Here is a 21328-nt window from a genome sequence, read left to right as displayed (position 1 = left end):
CTTTTAACCATATCAATAGTTTCTGATGTTTCTCATCCAAACTTTCCTTTTCTGCCCCTGTTGCCCTCCCCTAAGAGGTGTATAGAAGCCACACGGGTATATAGTGCACAGTTATTCTCAGTATCCAGGAGGATTGGTTGCAGAACCCTCATCCACGGATGTGTATGTCCATTCCATCAAATGTTCATAAGGCTTGCATGGAACCTGTGTCTATCCTCCTGTATACTTAATAATCTCCAGGTTACTTATAATATCTAGTACAATGCAAAACTATGTAAGTCATTCTTATACTGCATTGCCCAGAAAATGGGAAAAAATGTACATATTCAATAGAGTTGAACACCTTTTTCTAAGTATTTTCCATCTGTGGCTGGTTGAATCTGTGTGGAACCTGCCCATTTGGAAGGCAACTTGTATATTGTCCAAGTTTTTTAAATACCATGACACTCTTTCCAAATGCCATCTGACTGGCTTCTTCAGAATTACCAAGAAATTAAAAATGCAAAATTGTGCCTTACCACAATTTCTAGATAACCACATGATAGAAGGTTTATTGAATTATAAATTATTATTGTTTATTGAGTTATATTGAAATGAAAATTAAACTTTTTGGTGCTGGGGATTGAAGCCAGGGCTCCAACATATTAAGCATACACTGTACCACTGAATTATGATTTCCCTGTCCCTGAAATCTGAACTTTTTTTGATACAGGGTATCCCTATAGACCCAGTTAGCCTTGAATTCACTATGTAGACCAGGCTGGCTTCCATCTCACAGAGATCCACCTGCCTCTGCCTCACAAGAGCCAGGATTAAAGGTGTGTGCCACCACACAGGCTCAAATCTGAATTCCAAAAAAGCATTCTATCCCCTTGAAAAGATTTTGAGGGGTACCAACATTTGGGGATAGTTTTGGTTGTGAGCCTGAGCCTTTAACGGCTGTGCCAGCTCTCCAGCCCCGGGGATAGTTTTGAACCCCCACCTCCCCTTCGTTTGTTTAGCTCTTGCATGGTAAAATCATACCAGGTCCCAAGTGCCTCTTCCTATTGCTAGACCTTGGGAACTGCATGTTTTGGAGTCTTAGTTTTCTGATCTGTAAAATGAGTATGATCTTGTCAGATTGTCAAGAGGATTAAATGAGTTTAGTAGAATGTTCAGAACAGTGTCTGGCACACAGCATTCCGTTATAATCACATTATTCCTAAGGCAGAGGCCTATGTGTGGGGCTAGCTCCAGGATAATCCTAAGAATGGCCCATGTATTTATCAATCTTCACATTCAGACTTTTAATGCTGGGGACAGGACCCAGCTCTTCAAGCACATTAGGCAAGAGCTGTAACATTGAGCTATATATACCCTCAGTGCCCAGACTCCTATCTTTAATTGCAAAGATGCAAACCGTTAGTTTTCTGTGTGCCATGAAAACACGTGCGATGCATCACGCCCGAGGAGAGTGCAGGATGTGCTACCTCTATGATTTTTAACTGCTTGAGAGCTTTGGAAAGACTCTGCAGCTGCCTCTGGGGCCCCGTCCCAAAGTCCCGCCCACCCCTGCCGCGTCCCGCCCACCTTAGGGTCCCGGCCCCGCCCCTCCCAGGTCGGGCGCTAGCTCGGCTCTTCTCCTGCCGAGGATTGCTGGGAGCGCGGGCGCCACCTGCAGGTTCGTCTGATTGAAACACGCTGCACATCCTCCGTGTATCAAGTCTTTCCTGGTCCTGGCTGGCGCTGTGAAGGAGACATGCCATGTGGACTGAGCACTGTAGTGGCGGGGAAGGAGGGAAAAGATATCAAGCCTCCGGTGTTTTCAGGTTAGGAACCCAAGGTGCTTATTCTGTATAAAGTAGTATTCGTTCATTCTCTTTGGCCCTCCCATTCATCCATTCATATTACGTCTGCTGAACACCTCTCTGCCAGATGCTGTATGAAACTGTCATGCTCACTCAAGAGATGGGGGATCCTAAGAGACAGAAACAACGATCTCTTGTCCAAAGTCAAAAAGCCAGCTTCGGGCTGGTCCCATGCACACTCCTCGTTTTTTAGAGTTGGTAACATGGTGATGAAATTGTTAAACATCAGTAGTTACTAGAACTCTGAACTATTGTAGGATCCTGTTTAGGATTTTATTTTAGAGACCTTTGCAATCAGTGTTGGAAACTTCTGGAGGCAAGTTCCACGGGTTGTCTGCAGTAAAGCTTTTGAGACAATAGTGACTAAAGTGTTATCAATTGTCTGTGTGCCCAGGCTTCAGAAAGGGGGCAGTCACTTTCAGTGACAACACAGAGGCAGGTGCCCAGAAGGGTCAGAGCAGTCCTTCAGGGGATTTCATTCATTCATTCAATCGCTCACTCACTGGCTTCTCTGTTTCCTGGCTCCTCTATTATCTGCTCATTAAACCATTCTCTTACCCATTTTCTTGCATATTCATTCACTTATTAACTTATCTGGTGTCTCCATGAAGCTATGTACAAAGCCATACCAGAGATTTGGGGAGCCCCCAATGCAGGTATAACCCCAGGTCCCTCATGGGTTTCTTTAAATATTTGATTTATTTTTATTTTATGTGTATGAATGTATTGCCTGCATGTGTGTAAGTGCACCAGGGTTGTGCAATACCCACAGAGGTCAGAAGAGTGTCCAGATCCCCTGGAACTGGAGTTATAGACAGTTGTTAATCACTGTGGGGATGCTGGGAACTGAACCCAGGTCCTCTGCAAGAGCAGCCAGTGCTCTTAACCACTGAGCCATCTCTCCAGCCCCCCTCACAGGCTGTTTTAAAAGAAAAAGCAAAAAAGCAAAACCAAATGTCCTGGTGCACATTTTTGATCCCAGCACTTTGGAGGTAAGAGGCCGGTGGATCTCTGTGAGCCCGAGGCCAGCCTAATCTACAGAAAGTTCCAGGCCAGCTGGGGCTACAGTTTTTTTTTTTTTTTTTTTTAAAAAAAAAAAAAAAAAAAAAAAAAAAAAAAAGATAAAGTTCCTGGCCAGCCAGGGCTATAGGGATATAGGGAGACCCTGTCTCAAACACCCATGACCCAAAGAAAAAGAAGAAAAAATAAAAAGAAAAATGTTCCTCTTGCTCTCATCCTCCTCCCTCCACTTCTGGCTTTCTCTTGTGACAGCTTCAGTGGCCAGTCCATACATTCACAACCCTGAACTCAAGCAGATGTGCAATTCCAACTTTACCACCAGCTAGCTGTGTGACCAGGATGCTAAGCCTCTCTGTTCCCTCCTGGCATGCAGAGGATGCCCAATCTTACCAATGATGAGTTAGAAAAAAAAAATGTGACCTTATCGCCGGAGAACTGGCAAGAAACAGCCTCCAGGAGGGAAAAGGGTCTTCAGTGAGTGCTCTTCCATGTGTCCTCTCTTACATTCCTGGATTCTGTATCTGTCTGCTCAAATGAACCTTCTGGAATTAAGTGCCAGGATTTTTGTTGTTTTAATGGTGGGGCTAAACCTAGGGCCTCATGCGTAAAGCACACACTCTAACAATGAGCTACATCTTCAGCCTGAAAACAAGTTTTAGAATTTTTTTTTGATTTTGGGCTGGCTTTGCAGCATTTATACTAAAATTGGAAAGATACACAGAAACGTTATGGCCGCTGTGCAAGGATGACACAGAAACTCATGAAGCATTCCATATTAAAATTATTATGTGTGTATGGCACATATGTAGAGGTCAGAGAACAACTCTATGGAGACTGTCCTTCCATCTTTACATGGATTTTGGGGTTGAACTCAGGTCATCAGGTAGCTGTTGAGCCATCTCCATGGCCTTTTTAAAAAAACATTACGTGTGTGTGTGTGTGTGTGTGTGTGTGTGTGTGTGGGTGTATGTGTACATGCACACACATGCTACAGCACACATGGGAGGTTAGAGGACAACTTGTGGGAGTCAGTTCTCTCCTTCCACCATGTGGGTCATCAGACTTGGCATCAAGTGCCTTTACCTACTGAGATATCTCCCTAGGCCCCTCTCAACCAGTTTCTTCTTCCTCCTCCTCCTCCTCCTCCTCCTCCTCCTCCTCTTTTTTTGAGGCAGGATATCCCAGTAGCCCCAGCTAGCCTGGAACTCACTATGTAGACCAAGCTGGCCTCCATCTCATAGGGATCCGCCTGCCTCTACCTACTGAATGTTGGGATTAAAGGCATGTCCCGCTACACCTAATTTTGAGCCCTACTACTTTACCTCACTTCTTCCCAGGCCTCATCCCAGACTTGATACCCATCTCTCCAAGCACTCCAACTTCTCTCCTGGTGACACACCTTCACCACTGCCTTCTGGGAGCAGCATTTCTACCCAGGTTCCCCCACCTCCAACTTGTCATTCAGCCCTCTATGGATGTGCTCTGCAGTCCTTCATATAAAGCTGTTCTCCATGAAGTCGTTGTGATCCACATTTGAGTAGCAATGATCAGAAAAGTTTGCTGAATGGAGAAATTACAAAAAGAACATTTGTTCTTTTAATGCTGTATGTCAATTTAAAATTCATCTGTCAATCTTTTGACCTTGGAAGCAGGGAGTTTCTACGAAGAAAATTTACTTGGAGTTTTCTACTTTCCAGATAAAAACCAAATTTTGACACAAACCTATCTAACAATTGCAGGATTTGGTTTCTTTAGGTGGAGTGAGAACTTTGGCACTTGCAATGGAAGACAGACTCCTCCCCAAGAGCTCATACTGTCAAGCCTTTAATGTGGTCATATTCGTGTCTAATTCAGGGACATTTGGGGAAAGGGATGACAGTTTACCTTTGCCAGTATTTCCAAAGCATTCAACTTAGTTTTACTTAGTTCCCTCTTCAATCTCACTTAATTGGTAACTAATATCTTATTAAAAGACACAGCAGTAGGTAAACAAGTACAGGCACACACACAGCTGATGACTAAGAGGCACAAAAACCTTGCCCTGGTTTTGGGAATCAGAGTCACTGAAATGTCAATGGGTTGGAAGAGACAGGTCCTGGGGAGAATAAGTGAGGAATTTCATGCAGGCTGATCCCTTCCCTGGCATGGTTTTGATGGACTGATTACCCTTTGTGTGTTTATCCATATTAGTCTAACCTATTGAGGCTTCAAAGGCCTGAAGTAAAGAAGATCCATGGAGTCCACCTTCTTTATTATTTTTATGCGTATGACTGTATTGTCTGCACGTATTTAAGTTCACCCATGTGAACCCATGTGCAATGCCTGTGGAGGTCAGAAGACATAGTTGAATTCCCCTGGAACTGGAGTTATGGACAGTTATTAGCTGCCATGTGGGTGCTTGGAATTGAACACAAGTCCTCTGCAAGAGCAGCCTGTGCTACCCCCATTTTGACCAAAGGGTACTAAGACATGGAGAAGTTAAGGATCTAGACCAAGGACACACAGCTAGAATGTAGCTGGTCCAGTTACATCCTTCAGGACTTTTAACAATCAAGGAACAGCTTAATCCAAGGAGTCTTTACTTTCTAATTTTTATTTTAGGTGTATGACTGTTATCCCTGCATGTTATGTAAGTGCACCGGTGTTATGCAGTGCCCAGAGAGAGAAGAGAGCATTGGATCCCCTGTAACTGGCGTTATGGACAGTTGTTAGCTGCCATTTGGGTGCTGGGATTTGAACCTGGGTCTTCTGCAACAACAGCCAGTGCTCTTAACCACTGAGCCATCTCTCTCCAGCCCAAGGAGTCTTCATTTTCTAATCATGCTCATAGTTCCCTCCCCTTCCTCCATGCTGATTTATCATTTTCCAGCAGCAGCAGCAGCAGAATGCTTAACATAAAACATAAATGCAATTAAAATTTTTATGTATATGAGTGTTTTGTGTGTATGTGTGCCAAGTGCACCTGTGTCACGCAATGCCCGACATGGCCAAAAGTGATTAGGACCCTGGAACTGGAGTTATGGTCAGTTGTTAGCCTCCATGTGGATGCTAGGAACCAAACTGGGGTCCTCTGCAAGAGCAGCTAGTGTTCTTAACCACTGAGCCATCGCTCCAGCCCCCTACTCTTTTTTGGGGGGCCAGGGTTCCCCTGTAGCCCCAGCTGGCCTGGAACTATGTAGTCCAGGCTGACCTCTATCTCACAGAGATTCACCTGCCTCTGCCTTCTGGCTGCTGGGATTAAAGGCGTACACCACCATGCCTGGCACAACTGCACATATTTGACTATGAAAGAGAGGAGCTAATGGGTTGGGGATGTAGCTCTGTGGTAAAGCACTTGGCCAGGATGGGCAAAGGCTTGGGTTTGATCCCCAGCAGAGGCAGCACCACCACCATCAACAACAATAATACAAAACCTAGTGTTAAAATAGCATTGGAGGCCCATGAAGGGAAAGCTGTTTCCTTCTGGATGAAAGAATAGAATCCACTATGTTTGGAGACATGCCATTGTCTCCTTCAAGAGTTAATCCAGTTGTGCCAATCCATCAACCACCTGGCCAAGTGAGTACCCCTTAGGAAGGATAATTCACCTTAAGCCATGCTAAAGAGATAAGAGGAATAAATAACCCATTAGTGAAATAATGTACTTTTCCTTCCTAGAAAACCTGCCCCCAGTGCAGTCGCTAGGGAGCCACCATGAGGTTCTGTTAGGTCAGCCTGTGTTTCTGATTCTTAACTCAGAAAGGTGCAACTTTCTCTTTTTCTTCTATCTCCTTTTGGATGCTGGCCAAAGCCTAATCATGCTCAAAAGGGCATGGTTGTCTCTCTTCCTCTCCTCCGTCTCCCTCCTCCCAGTAGCTGATGAGATTTACAGTGCCTGCCCTGAAGTTGTTCCTTTAAACCCTAATAAAACACCTTTGAATTTCCATCAGAGTCCATTCTCAAAGTATTTTATTGAAGAGACTAAGAACCTCAAGAGGGGACCCTAATTCCTCCAGTAACATATGGCATCCCATGTGGAGCTCCCTAAAATTTCTAGTAACACCAGTGCTTAACAGCAAACAGGAGACAAAATTCTTTTGTTTTTAGCAAACGCTTCTGCACAGCTAGAGCCCTACAGGTGAGGGAACTGTCATTCTGCAGAGTGGAGCTGCCTTACCTGTCAACCTTTAGTAACACCAGGATACCTTCCTCACGGGAATCAATAGATGGACTTGAGGTGCCGATGGTTAAACTTGATCACAACAAGCCCTCCTTTCTAGAACCTTCCCCAGTCCTCTACAGACATGATCTGGCCAGGACAACGCCATCTAGAATCTTGAAGGCCAGTGGTTTATAACAGTTAAGTAGCCTGCATGAGACTCTCAGTTCTCAGAGGAACTGCTTTTTAACATTTCCAACCTCTGTCCTGTAGCATTAAATTTCACTCTCTGTCCCATCCTAGCCTTCAAAACTACCCAGCCACAACCAAGGCAGTCACACAGCAGTATTTCTGAAAATCAGCCTTTTAATAATCTATTTGGACCCAGTGAGTGGGGGAAAACTTGAATCCAATGAGTGGGGAAAAACTTTCCCCTTGAGATTGTGTTTACAAGAGTAACAAGGCAGAGGTGTCTCTTCCATGGGAAACTGACATCCCCTATGCCCTCATAAAAGTGGGATTTCAACTCATGTGCATGCCACTTATTCCCCGCCCTGCCCCACCCTGCCCCACCCCCCACAGGTGCAGATACTCACACACCAAAGAGACTGCTTTCTGTAACCAGGGAACAGAATGTTTTACAAAAAAAAGGGGGGAAGGGTCAGGGGAGGCGTGAAGAAAATAAATCTATCCAAGTGGCCAGATACCAGAAATACCCAGAGGCAGCTTACATACACAACAGCAGTTAACTTATATGTAAAAGGGGAAGCTTTGCTAATTGGAATTCAGAGGCAAAAATTATAGATGGCAGAGACTCTATCCATAGAGACCATTAAAAAAAAAAAATCTTCCTACTGGAAACTCCCCTTCATTACAAAAGTATGCAAACAATCTTGATGTAAATGAAGCCCAGGCATGCAGCTCTCCCTGGGACAAGACAGCAGAGCTAAAATTCTCTGGGTGGAATTCAGGCCCGGACCACTACCCCTCCCTTTCAGGACAAAAAAAGGATGGATGAGTGGGAGCAGCAGGGAAGGGATCTACCTCTAGAGCAAGTGGAGACACTGGAGGGACCCCAGCCCCGGGGGCAGGGAAAGAGTTGGTGTGTGGTCTGCCCATAGGGGAGTTCAATGGCAAGCCGGTCACACACTGGCTGCCTGAGGTCCAAATGCTAGCACAGGCCCCTTGGGAGCCTGGAAGGTGGAGGTGCAAACAGGGGAAGGGCTGGTCTGCTTCGTTTCCCCAGCTAAGGCCTTGGGACCAACGGTGGCTGTCTGGAAGAGGTCAAGACATAATCACTGGCATTTTTCCGTTTGGATGGAACTGCACGACTATGCCTTATGTGCTCTTCCAAGGAGTATTTCCCAGTTGCACAGCCCCACCCCTTGCCTCTGCAGAGTGTAACAGTGATGGTGGGGGCACTTGGCAGTGGGAACCAGCCCCTTCACCAAGAAATGCTGTTGCCACATAGCACAGCCACTGAGGCACATTGGTAGGGGATTCAGAAGAACAAAGAATGGGGCACCTGTGACCTGCCTCATGACTGGCGGGTGGATTTTAGTATCTACCACGTAATTGGGCGCCTGCTTTTTAGAATAAGGTGGGAGTGGGGATAAGGGATAAGATCTGGGCTCTAGGTTGGACATGAAGGGACTGGCAGAAGCGAATTCCAGCTACAATCCCAAATCTAGGGGCTTGCCTGGGAAGTACCATGCTACATTGAAAGTGCCAGGTGGCAGTACCTTTGGGCAGTCTGGTCCCAAGGCTAAAAACTCAGGTTGGCTATCTTGGGAGAAAACAAGCAATTCTGTGTCCTAATGGTGGGTTGCTGTAAGATTGTCAAGGCCTAGCTGGGATCTGGTTTATGGGGACTCTGGGCTATTCCCTAAGAGAGAAAGGGCTGCAACCCCCTTCCCTACCCCAGGAGGAGTCCCCAACATCCTTGGAATACCTTGCCTTGCCTGACTCTGGTCTTGGAGCAACTCAGGGAAAGGAACACCACAACTTCAGGCAGTGTTAATTTATCTAAAATACGGGGAAGAGGTAGCTTTGGAACCTCAAGCCACCATGACCCGCCCTTCTCCCCGCACACATTGGGACAGAGAGAGGCAGAAGGAGACAGGCGCTGGAGGCAGGGCTAGCGGGGTCCCAGGTCCTCAGCACTGGACTGGATAAGATGTCAGTGCATTTTGCCCAGCTGGATCTTCTTCCAGGCTTCCGAGGCGGTGAAGATGCAGGAGTCCAAAATGCCGGCGACAGTGAAGGTCCCACCAATGATGGCACAGATCTGGAAAAGGGTGAGAAGGGAGTGTGTCAGAGGTCACACAGCAGTGCTGGAGGAAGCACTAGGCTGGAGCCCTTTCCTGCATTATGAAAGGATGAGCTCTCCCTGTGCAGCAGACATGCTGCCCCATGACACCTATTTTTTTTTTTTTTTGGCCAACTTGTCACCAACAGTACTCAGGACTCAAAGAAAACCACTTACTGGATGATGAATTTAATAACAAAAAAAGCAATCACCACCAACATCAGTTCCTTTTTCAGATGAACTCTGTATGAGGAAGGAGATTATTAGACCCATTTCACAGGTGAGGGAAATGAGGCTCTGCTGGGTCACTTCCCAGAGCTCACCAAGTAAGTAGCTGTGACTTGAACTCAGGTATGTCTTGACCTTGGAGCCTGAGTGTGAACCTCCACTAGTTTCACAACTATTTATATATATATTTTCCAAATAAAGTGATGGAGGATCTGATGTCCCCTGACCCAAGGTTATATACATGCAGGTCACATGGGACTGGATTCTGATTCTAACAGATCCAGTGTCTGCCTGTGATAGACCTGCAGTCAGCTAAACCAGTCACACTAGGCCTGGAACTCAAAAGAACACTCCCATTCTCTGCAGTTCATACTTTTTCTGTGGACTGGTAGTAAGCAAATATTCATACCCTAAACAGCAAGATTGCAACCACAGAAAGCACTAAAAGGACAGAGAGGCCTGTGTGGCTATCAGAAAGCTTACATCAGGATGACATTTCTAGTGATATTTCTGACTTTTAGGCCCAGACAATTAATTCTTCCTCTGGTTGCAGACAAGCAGGTTGTCGCCAAGCACTGTCTAATGTTCCCTGAGGTAAAAATCATCCCTGCTGAGAACAGCTGTAAGAGGAGAAGGATGAATGAGGCTGTCTATCCATACATCAGAACCACAGCAGACAGTACTTAGCAAGGTCCAGAATGGCCGATGACCTCAAAGAGCCTCCAGGTAAACAACAGGATGCTGGTGCTATCCTTTATCTACTGCAAAGCTAAGGAGGTCCTGAGTCACTTGACCAATGCCACAGCAAAAGGCTGAACTGGAGTTCAAAATGTTGGACTCTGTGCTTTGTTTTTTTATTTTTGTTTTGGGTCTCATATAGCTCAGGCTGGCCTCAAATTCATTATATAGCTGAGGATGACCTTGAACTTAAAAAATTTTTGGATTTATTTTGAGGGCTTTTCCTGCATGTATGTAAGTGCCTCCAAGCTGTGCAATGCCTCACAGAGGCCAGGAGGGGGTACTGGATCCCCTGGAACTAGAGTTACAGATAGTTGTTAGCCAGGATAGTTGGGTGCTGGGAACCAAACCTCTGCAAGGTTTGCAAGACCAGTCAGTGCTCTTAACTGCCCTGCCATCTCTCCAGCCTCGACCTTGAACTTTTGATCCTCCTTTTTCTATCTCTCAAGTGCTAGGATTACAGGCATGTACCTCCCCTACCCCAGTTGAGTCTTCGTTCCTAACATGGTGACACCCTCCTGCTTCTAAGAAATGCCCGATCAAACTTAATTACATATAGTCCTTGACCTATGATGGTTTGCTTAGGATTGTTCACTTTCACTAAGGTGCAAAGGCATGTCCATACATTGTTCTGTCTCTCACTTGTAGTGTACTACTCAACAAACTATATGAGGTATTCTCACCTTTCACTTTCTGTTAGGTGACTTTGCACACTGTAAGCTAATGTTAGTGTTCTGAACATGTTTAAAGTAGCCTGGGTTAAGGCATGGTGTTGGGTAGGTTAGCTGTATTGTCTATGTAGTTTTTTAAAAGTTTATTTTTATTTTATGAGTATGAGTGTACTGCCTGCATTGCATGTAAGTGTACCTGCGTCATGCAATGTTCTTGGAGGTCAGAAGAGGGCATCGAATCCCCTGGAACTGGAATTCCAGATGATTGTTAGCTGCTGGGAATAGAATCTGGGCCCTCTGCAAGTGCAGCCAGTGCTCTTAACCACTGAACCATCTCTCTAGCCCCCAAGTCTATGCATTTTTAAATTTTATTTTATGTACATGAGTGTATTGCCTGCATGTATGTAAGTGATCCATGTCATGCAATGCCCACAGAGGTCAGAAGCAGACACTGGATCCCCTGGAACTGGAGTTTAGATAGATGGTAGCTACCATGTGGGTACTGGGCACCAAACCTGAGTCCTTTGCAAGAGTAGCCAGTGCTCTTAACTGCTGAGCCATCTCTCCAGCCCCCAAATGTGGGCACACTGCCTTGGGTGGGAACTGTGCCCAGCTCAGCTGCCTTTAGGCAGCTATGCTCACCACTATACCACCAATGTCACAAGTCCTTTTTTTTTTTTTTTTTTTTTGCATTTTTGAGAGAGGGTCTCCCTGTAGGCCCAGCTGGAACTCACTATGTAGAACAGGCTAGACTTGCAGACAAGAGATCTGCCTGCCTCTCTCTGCCTCCCGAGTGCTGGGATTAAAGGTGTGCACCATTATGCTCAACTCTATATTTTTGACTTTGATATTTTCCACTTATGATGGGAACATGGAAAATGACTCAAACATACGCCGAGGAGCATCTATACTAACTTTGAATTTGCAACTTAAACTGCTATGCTTTACATATAATTTTGTATGTTGGTTAGTATTCTTATACTTACTGAACAGTCCTGGAGGGGCTATCTGTGGACAGACAGTTATAGACACATAACCTCTGCAGGACTCTGGATGGAGGTGTTGCCTTCACGGATCATCAGATGCCAAGTGGTAGGATGCCAGAAGACACAGTGAAGGTAAGAGGGAAGGGCACCCTGCACTAGCATTTATCTTTTAAATGGTATTTTCATGAGATGAGCTAAGCAGAGGGTTGCAAGGCCCAAGACAGAGCAGGTCTGTGTGGATGGCTTGTAAGTGGAGCAGCTGGCATTCCATGAACAGCCCAAGAAACCTGAGGAGCCCCCCAGGGAGTGACAAGGATGGGGGATGTGGTGGGGATTAGGATGAAGTGTTTTTAAACAGGCCAGGCCTCTCCCCACCAGCCTCAGCGCATGACGCAGGGGCACTTTTCAGGGAAGATGACGGCAGGGGAGCTAGTTTATTTCGGTAGAGTGGATCAGATGATGGGAGATTTTATACCACAAAATGCTTTTAGAGCTTGGATCGGAGGCTAGGAAAATGTGACTTAAGTGCAGTGGAGCAAAAAATAAAAAATAACCCTTCCCCCATCTGCATTCATCCACACCATAACTTGAGCCTGAATTCCTATGACTCACATACACCTGGCACTGGTCTGAGGCCTTCTTTCACTGGGCTGGCTCAGGGCAGAAGACGACAACACATGCACTGGGGCACGCAAGAGGATACAGCCTGTGGGGAAACTGAGGGAGCTTGGAAGCTAAACAAGTGGTCCAGTGATAGAAGTTACTGTCAGCCTTAGGACCAAGGGGACCCTGCAGTGAGCTGCAATGCGTAGCTGCTGATGTCACTCAACCCACTCACAAGCAATCCCCCTTGTCTATAGAAGGGGCTAGATTCTGGTAGACTGTAAGGACAGAAAGAATTGGGATACATTTCAGGGGCTTCCTTAAAGCTGAGAAGATTCTAGTGGCCTGTCACTGTTTTCATTACAGTGGTCCTTCATCTTCAGGGGATATATTGCAAGACCCCCAAAGGTGCCTTAAACTAGATAGGCTCAAATTCAGTATACACTGGTTTTCTCTGTACATAATACAATACTTAATTTATAAATTAGACACAGTAAGAGACTAATGATATTAAAATAGGAATATTATTATGTACAATGTTATTTTAAAACTTATAAACCATTTATTTCTGAAAATTTCCTTTCAGTATTTAGAGACTGTGATTGACTATGAGAACATGGCCATGGGTAAGGGGAGCTGAAGGATTTCACTTCCACCCTAGGTAGCAACTGGACCGAGATGAATTAGAATTACAAGGACAGGGTACTAGGGGGCTTGAGGCCATGCAGCATGCTGGAGTTAACATATGAAGGGACACAGCAGCCACCAGCACCAAGGTGATGTCACACTGGGACTCACTGGGGAAGTTGTCAAACATGGCCATTCCTTGCCTGAGAAGGTCAGGGCTCTACTATGGGTAAGGAAAGGAAGCTGCAGGTCCCACAGGGGCGGGTTGGCTCTTGGAGGCAACTTCACATGAGCGGGGAAGGAATACAGGCCTCACAGCTGATGATGCCTTGGGCAACAGGGGAAGAAATAAATGAACCAGTTGTGATGAGACTGGAGGTAATGCCGTAGGATGCCAAGAACAGCCTGAATAGGGGGCAGGGACCTGGCTACTCAGCATTGCCCTGCCCTGCAGGGAGGGGCCCAAGATCAACATAAATGAATAAAATGGAGAAAAAGCAGACGGTACCTGAAATATTCTATTCCCAGTTGCTCTGGGCCTCTCTGAGGGTATAGTGGTGAGGCAGGGAGGCATGCACCTCCTTGTTGCAAGTGACCAGCATAGGCAGCAAGACTGGGGTACCTATGTGGCCTTCCCTGCTTGGATAACAGAGAGCATGCAACCTTTGGGGTCTGAGCAGTGGCTGCTACTTAATAATTCTAACCATGGTAGAATCTTTCTGAGCCTCCATTTCTTCATCAATAAATTGGGGAATGCGTTCTCACCTCTCTGTCACTCCGCAGAGAACACTTCAAGGGTACCTAGCACTTAGTAGGTGGGTAGTAAATGACACCTAGTCTCATCTTTCAGTCTCTAACTTCATTGCTAAATGTGCTATTTTCTACACCTGAGACCTATTTTAAAAGTACCATCACCAAATTCTCACAGGGCCTTTGGGTCTCAATTCCCATTCTCTTCCTGGCACTTTAAGAGGAAGACTAGTCAACTCATTTAAAATAACAACAACAAAAAAAACAGGACATATGACATATGAAGGGACATAGCAGCCACCAGCACCAGGGTAATGGTAGGACTCACTGGGGAAGCTGTCAATCATGGCTGTTCCTTGTCCTGAGGTCAGAGCTCTTATGTAGGTAATGCAGATTCCACAGCTGCCTAGGACTAAAGTTAGCCAGGGGGCTCTGCAGTGAGGTGGTCCCAAAACAGAGGGGCGGCTGCCACCCAGCAGGGCACAGCCTAGGTGACGGTCAGGGAGAATTTGTGATGAAGAGCCTCCCTCCAGGCAGGACTCAGTCACTTCCCCAGTCAATGAGCTCCTGGTTTCTGCCCTGTGTCAACCCTATTGCTTACTCTCTTTTATTTCCATGCTTACGGGAGAAAAGACAGCAGAAGGAACTGGTCTACAGCAGGTGTACAGGGTGTGTTTGCTGAATAAGCAGTCAATGCATGTAGAATGAATAAGGCCTGGTATGGTGGTGCACACCTTTAATCCTGCCACCCAGGAGGCAGAGGCAGGCAGATCTCTATGGAATTGAGGCTAGCTGGAAGACCCTGTATCAAAAAACCGACCAACCAACCAACCAACCAACCAACCAACCAACCAACCAACCAACCAAAACCAAGTGGCTGAATGAATTGAGAGTGAGCTAAGGAATGCTGGATTATCCTCAGAAGGTGTTGGCTGGGAGCTGATACAAAAGTGTATGTAGAGGTGATGGCTCAGGAAGGGGAGGCACGTGACAAGCTCACCCACCCTACTGTGGCACCTTCAGACCCTGAGCCTGGGCAGAGCAGCCTGGGGCCCATGAGGTGCTGAGTTATGTTGGACAGCCTGGCCTTAGAGTCTGCAGAACCAGGCTTAGGCCTTTCTCACTCTGTCACTGTTTGACACTGATGCCTGTGCCCGTTTCCTTATTTTTAAAAACTAGAAGACTGCTCCTTAGGATTAGGATGGCACAGAACCAGCATGTGTGAGGCACACATACACACACACACTCCAGAGCCTGTGCTCTTGGCCCTCACCACCACCAGGCCCCAGGGCCAAGGGCCAACTGGGGAGAGGGGGTCTCCCTGTGGGGGACCAAGAAGCAGAGCTGCTGAGCTAGGAAGGGGCATTATGGCTAGTGCCTGTCACCCTGCCCTGGTCAGCAGTCACGGCTTCAGAAACAGGAGCAGAACAACTCACTACCTAGACTCCAGTATGTCTGCAAGAAGCAATTTGACTTCTGAGCAATCCGTCAGAAGTCAGCAATGACACTGCTCTGTTCAGCCTGGCACCTTCCTTTCTGAGGGCCTATAGCTTCCCAGACTTCCAGAGACAAGAATCAAGTCAGCTTATTTAACTTTAGTTTTTGAGTCTGATTTTTAAAAAAAATTACATTTATCGATGTGTGTGTGTGTGTGTGTGTGCGCATAATTGTGCATGCATGCACCATGGTACACATGTGGAGGTCAGAAGACAACCTGGAGGTATCAGTTCTCTCCATCTACCACGTGGGTCCCAGGGATCAAACCTCTGGTCATTAGTCTTGGGAACAAGTACCATTACCCACTGAGCCATCTCACCAAGTCTAGCTTTTGATTTTTAAATTTTTTCCTCAGTGTTTGGGCCTCATACATGTCAGGTAAGTATTCTGTCCTGGAGTTACACCCCCAGCTTAACTTTAAAAAGTCTTATTTTCTTTAGGCTTTAATTGTGGCTCTCAATTTCATATGCTATGGAAGGCGAGGCTAGAGAGCTGAATTCTTGTTTTCCACTAGCACTAACACCACCCCAAGGCCCATGTTTACTGCCCTGTGGCTGGCTGCAAAGAAGGAGCCCGTACCACTGTCACCCTGAGGTGGGGGAGCCGGCACCAGGGCAAACACTCCTGGGTGGAAGCCAGCTCTGCGTCCTTGGCCAGGAAGGCCAATTTAACTCCCTGAGCCTCAGTTTCTCCCACCTATGCAATGGGGTATCTGTGAGGCCTGTGGATCACAAATGCCAGGAAGTGCTCACGCTCTTTCCTCATCCAGTCAGTGTGGTTTCAGGGCTTGTGGAAAAGGGCACAGTCAGAGGAAATAAATAAATGAATCGGAGTCTCATCATATGCTGCTGGCGGCAGACAGGCTGGAGCCGCAGATGAGAACACCCAAGTCGCAGAGGCAGAATCGGGGCCATCAGGAAGGGAGGCTGGTGACTGAGCTTGGGAGAGCTTGGAGATGGAGGAGGGGTGGGGATGGAGGTCTCTACCTAGCCTGCCACATCTGCCAGACCTCTCATCTTCACCCCCAAGCCCAAGGGCCTGGAAGAGAGGGGGGTTCCCTCTCTGCTTAACTAAAAACTTCCCCTCCCCACCCTACAGAAAAGCTCCCCTTGGTTGAGTGCCTACTATGTCCTGGCCCTGCACTATGCTTTCTTCTGCCATCTTATTCAGTCCTGGTGACTATGACCTCCACGCCAGAAGAGAAGCCAGGGGCTCCAAGAAGGAATGCTCAGAAGGTCAAAAAACAGGGTTCACCAACCACATGTAGATCTTTTTCTTTTTCAAAAATATTTTATGTGTACGAGTGTACTGCCTGCATATATGTAAGTGCACCATGTCCTGCAATGCCCACAGAGGTCATAAGAGGGCGTTGGATCCCCTAAAACTGGAGTTATGGACTGTTGTTAGCTGCCATGTGGGTGCTGGGAACTGAACCCTGGAACTGAGCAGTCAGTGCTCTTAACCATTGTGCCATCTCTCTAGTCCCCTGCTTTTTCTTTTAGTTTACACTGCCTGGCTCCCAACCCAGCTCTCCTCTTAGTACCTCTCCTCATGTACGGAGACCGTCTAAGCTATGACACATTTTTCTCAGTTCTTCTACAGAGGTTTGTACATTAAACATCCTGAAATCAGGAATCCCTACCTACAGGGTTTAGGAGTAGAAATTATGCATCTTTGAAAACAAGCCTCCTTGAACCATGGATCCTACCCTGGCTTATATCCCTTTCATCCCACAGAACCCAGGTAAGAAAAGCCAAGTACCAGAGGCTCCACCTCATTCATCCCCTCTCCCTCCATCTATCTGGTCCACAGCCTTCTGCAAGTTGTCCCAGAGGGATCTGTCCCAAGGTTTCTACACATCCAATCCTGAATCAGAGCTCCTGCTTTGGTCTTTGTTCTGTCCTGTGCATCACAGGGATGCTGGTGGAGGCAGAGGACCAAGGTGCATTGTTTGCATACCTGTGTATCATCTACCTGCACTGTGCAGGTCTGCAAACTGGCTTCCTGTATGCTAAGCCTGTGCTCTACCCAGGCTGAGCTACATCCCAGCCCACCTTGTCAGTTTGGAGTTTGTCTCCAATCAATTCTTCATGGTTTCTCCCCTCTTGCTGCCTTTTGTTTCTGGTAAAGGCAGGCAGAAACTCAAACAGAAAGACCAAAGAAAACCAGATATGTGCAGGAAACCGTGCAAACTGCCAGCCATCCAGCTTTAGGGGGATAGTTGGTTTCTGTTTATGGCTGTGTGTGTGCTTGTGCATGGTACTGTCACTTCATTTTCTGCTGTAATTCCTTCTGTCCTAGAACAGAAGTCACTGTCAAACAGCTCATGTCCCACCTTGATTTCTGGGCCTCTGTCACTGCAACACTCTTGAGAGCCCTTGCTTTGAAAGATGGGGGTGGTGGGGAGGAGATGAAAGGCAGGCATGGGGGTCAAGTCCCACTCAGTCTTGTTAGTTACTAGCTGTGTGATTTTGGAGGAGTTTCTTCACCTTTCACATCTAAAACATGCTTAGAGATGTCTGGGTGGGTTAAGGGGATAATGACAAAATTGCCTGGCAATGGTAGGTGCTTAATAAAAGTAGTTCTACCATGACTTCTTTAAGCAGCTGTCTCTTATACATCTTTGAACACTCATGTCAGGGCCAGGCTCTACGCTGGATGCTGGGGACACAATGGTAAATGAGTCATGGCACCTGGAGGTTATAACTGGACCTGACAACTGTGAAGTGCAGTCTAAAGTATTAGGGACTGTTTTCCCGGTAAGGAAAGTATGAGGGAGGACGCTGGTGGGAGGGGCTTACTCCAACAATACCCCTTCATCCCAAGGCTCCTAAGTGTCTCTTCAGTTGAAAGGGCTGAATGAGAATGTTCAATGGGCATATTAGCCTCTGGTACTTTTTGGTGGGTGACAATTTTTACAGTCATACCAGCCCAATTTGGCACTTTATGACTTCTGGGTATTACTTCAAAATAAAGTAAACCATGCAAAGCAAGAGATCTGATACCTCTGAAGTCATCCAATCTGTCACCACAGCCTACTTGAAGGGGATCTCAAAAAAGGAGTTTCAGCAAGTGGTGGGGCGGGGCCAGATATGCATGCCAGGTGGGGTGGGGTACACTACACTTGCATGCTGTCAAAGCAATGTTCATTCCTTCGGTGGAGGAATTTTCTGGTATATGACTGGGTCTGATCAAGGTGCTGTGAGGGCCCCAAGAGAGGAACCTCAGGCAGCCTGGGACTGGGTGCTGTAGACTAAGTTCTCCACAGACTAGATCTGGAGGAAGGTTCAGGATCAGCCAGGTACTAGGTATGTGGAAAAGCTGCTTGGAGCCCTGCCCCTCACTCCAGCCCAGCCACAGCTGCTCCCCTCCCTCTGAAGCCATCACATGATGACATCCTGACCTAAGACCCTCTTCAGTAGCCCCTCTAAGGGGCTATTTGCAGACGGTACCCACTTGAGTTTGGAGCTTTGCACGCAAGTGTTTGATTTTAAAAGGAGAGGAAGGGAAGCCGTGGCAGGTGTCTCCACTCTGCTCCAGCCCCACCCACCCTTTGCAGGCTCCAGGGGTCTTTGTGCTGTGTGTTTGAGTGCCAGCGTCATCTTCACATCTGCTGTGCCATGACAAGAGGCTTTGAAGCTTCACAATGACACCATCTGCCAGAAGCCGGCTGGCTCATGGAGCTGACCAGCTCATGAGATGACCCCGCAGTTGCCATAGCAACCAAGATGGCAGCCTGGGGCCATCAGAAAACCCACCAGGCTAATGTCATGAGGGTCCATGAAGCAGTATGGTTGGCAAGCCTGGGACGTCATTGGCCCACACTCCAGTGGAGGTAGACTGACAGCCTGGGGCCAAAGAGAGGAGGACAAAGGAAGGAGTCATGGTGGTGTTTGGTGAGGAAGGTGCTTCCTGTGTCTTTGTGGAACGTCCAGCTCTTGGAAGGATAATGGCTCACCTTAACCTCACAGGGAGTCCATCCCCATGGAGAGAGCTGTTTGGCCTTCATGAGAAGCTAGATTGGTGCCTCTGCATATACAAGGCCCTTTCGGTGGCTGCCTTCTCCCCTTCATGTCAGGGCCTTGCTAAACAGGGCCCAGGGACTCCTCTGTCATGGTTGAGCCTGAAGCAGGACCCACAAGGCACAGCACTGTGTTCTTGGTACGCACTAACATTCTGCACCACTGGGGAGCTCCTGGAGGGCAGGGGCCATATGTGTGATTCGGCTCTCCCTCAGGCCTGGCATGTGGCAATTCTAGCAAACAGTTAATGAAGCTGCTTCATTTCTCAGCCACTTGCCAGGTGATTTTAATACTCAGAGGCTCAGATGCTTCCCATGAACAAATGGGAATGGGGAGGGGGAGGCATGCAAGAACATTCTCATGGAAGAATAATACTCAGCAGTGCTGTGTATTATTGCCCTCATCAGTAGTGCAGACCCCAAGGCCTCTGAGAAGCAGGCCACACTTGCTTAGAAGCATGGGGGACATCTGCTTGTATTTTAGTGTCTGGATTATTTTGGGTCTGCAGTGGGAACAGAACAGGAGTACAAATCAGCACCTATACCCTCCTAGCATGCAACTAGTGGAATCCTGGGTAAAATCACTTGTTTACAAATCCCTTGTTTGGGAGGTGAAAAGTCTGGTGCATCTCCTCCCCAATGTGGGCCACTAGCTTTACCTTGTTCTGATCTTTGTAATGAGTGGCACACTTTGACTATCTCCAGCCAGGTAGGATGGGATTGGGTCTTACCACTTTGAATCTCATTTTTTCAAGTTCAAGTGAACTGAAGCATCTTTTTGCTAGTCTCCTCTGGGAACAGTGGGTCCTTAACCCTGTGGCCTATGTTTCTTTCTGGCTGCTTGAGTCTTTTTTAGCTGCTGCCCAACTCTTTATATGTAGATGCTAACTATGATTCCTTTCCCACATATGTGGCAACTGCTTTCTGGTCTGTGTGTGCTATTTTAGTTCTATGCTAGGTGCTATTTGCTGAGCTTCTAATTTCTGTGTAGTCACAGAATGGCAAAAAAAGCTGTCCTGAGGCTTAACTAAGCTCCAGGCTTAAGACACCCTTTGTATCCACCTGCTCTTTGTACCTGCAGAGCTCACCTGCCCATGAGTTCCTGAGTCCTACAGGCCCTGGGAGGTGGCAGAAGCAAGGGTCAAGATGGAGGATGAAGACCTTGTCACAGCCAGCTGACCATTTGCCCCCCAGCATTCACTCTTCCCTCTCCTAAGATCCACTGGCCTTGGTTTTTTTTGTTTGTTTGTTTGTTTTTTTTCTTTTGAGGCATCTCATCTCTCACAATCTTTGGCTTTAGAGAGAGCAAGAGACCTAGGCCTGGCCAACCAGAGAAACTCTCTAAGCCAGAAGGGCAGAAGGACACCATGGGACCTCAGCTAGGACAATGAGAGCACTATCCTTTTGGGGGTTTGGTGTAGAATTATTGAGACATAGAAAACTACTGGTAAATTCTGTTTGAGAACAAAGTCAGCTCAGAGAAAGATCAAAAGATCAAAAGATAGAAAAGACATACTTTTGACAATGTGGCTAGAACAGCTATGCCTGAGGCCTACCTACCACTCAAGCCAGCTCTAGAGATTGTCTGTTCTAACGAGTCCTGACTAATAGAGGCCCAGTCACAGTAGGAAATGAATCACCTAGGACTCAGACCCCTGATCTGGAGCCATTACTAAAAATATGAGGTTAGGTATAGTGGTACCCCTAGCTGCTCTGGAGGCTGATATAAGAGGGTTCCCAAGCCCAGGAGTTCAGGGCCAGTGTGGGGAACATAGGAAGATCTGGTCTCTTCAAAAAAAAAAAAAAAATCTGCTTGGAAGCAAAACCTTTTAATCTTTTACCCAAGGGGGGCAAGGGAGGGAGAACTCTGGGGAAACAAACAAACCCGGTCTAC

At 46.9% G+C, this 21328-nt stretch overlaps 1 protein-coding gene and 1 non-coding gene across 2 annotated transcripts in view; one reads left to right on the top strand and one right to left on the bottom strand.

Moving 5' to 3' along the window:
* Positions 1–3543: 3543 nt before the first annotated feature.
* On the top strand, positions 3544–3647 carry LOC115067303. Its single transcript, XR_003846732.1, has one exon. It is a non-coding gene; the product is annotated as a U6 spliceosomal RNA (small nuclear RNA).
* Positions 3648–6798: 3151 nt separating this feature from the next.
* The window catches only part of Ergic1 (endoplasmic reticulum-golgi intermediate compartment 1), a 117129-nt gene continuing 102599 nt past the window's right edge, over positions 6799–21328 (bottom strand). Inside the window, exon 10 of the mRNA XM_017802640.2 lies at positions 6799–9292. Coding sequence (XP_017658129.1) covers positions 9185–9292 — 108 coding nt within the window. The 3' untranslated portion in view covers positions 6799–9184. The remainder of the gene's footprint in view (positions 9293–21328) is intronic.

Source organism: Nannospalax galili, unplaced genomic scaffold (assembly GCF_000622305.1).
Source record: "Nannospalax galili isolate Female #2095 unplaced genomic scaffold, S.galili_v1.0 scaffold104, whole genome shotgun sequence".
Lineage (NCBI taxonomy): Eukaryota > Metazoa > Chordata > Mammalia > Rodentia > Spalacidae > Nannospalax > Nannospalax galili.
This window is presented reverse-complemented; position numbering and strand designations above follow the sequence as displayed.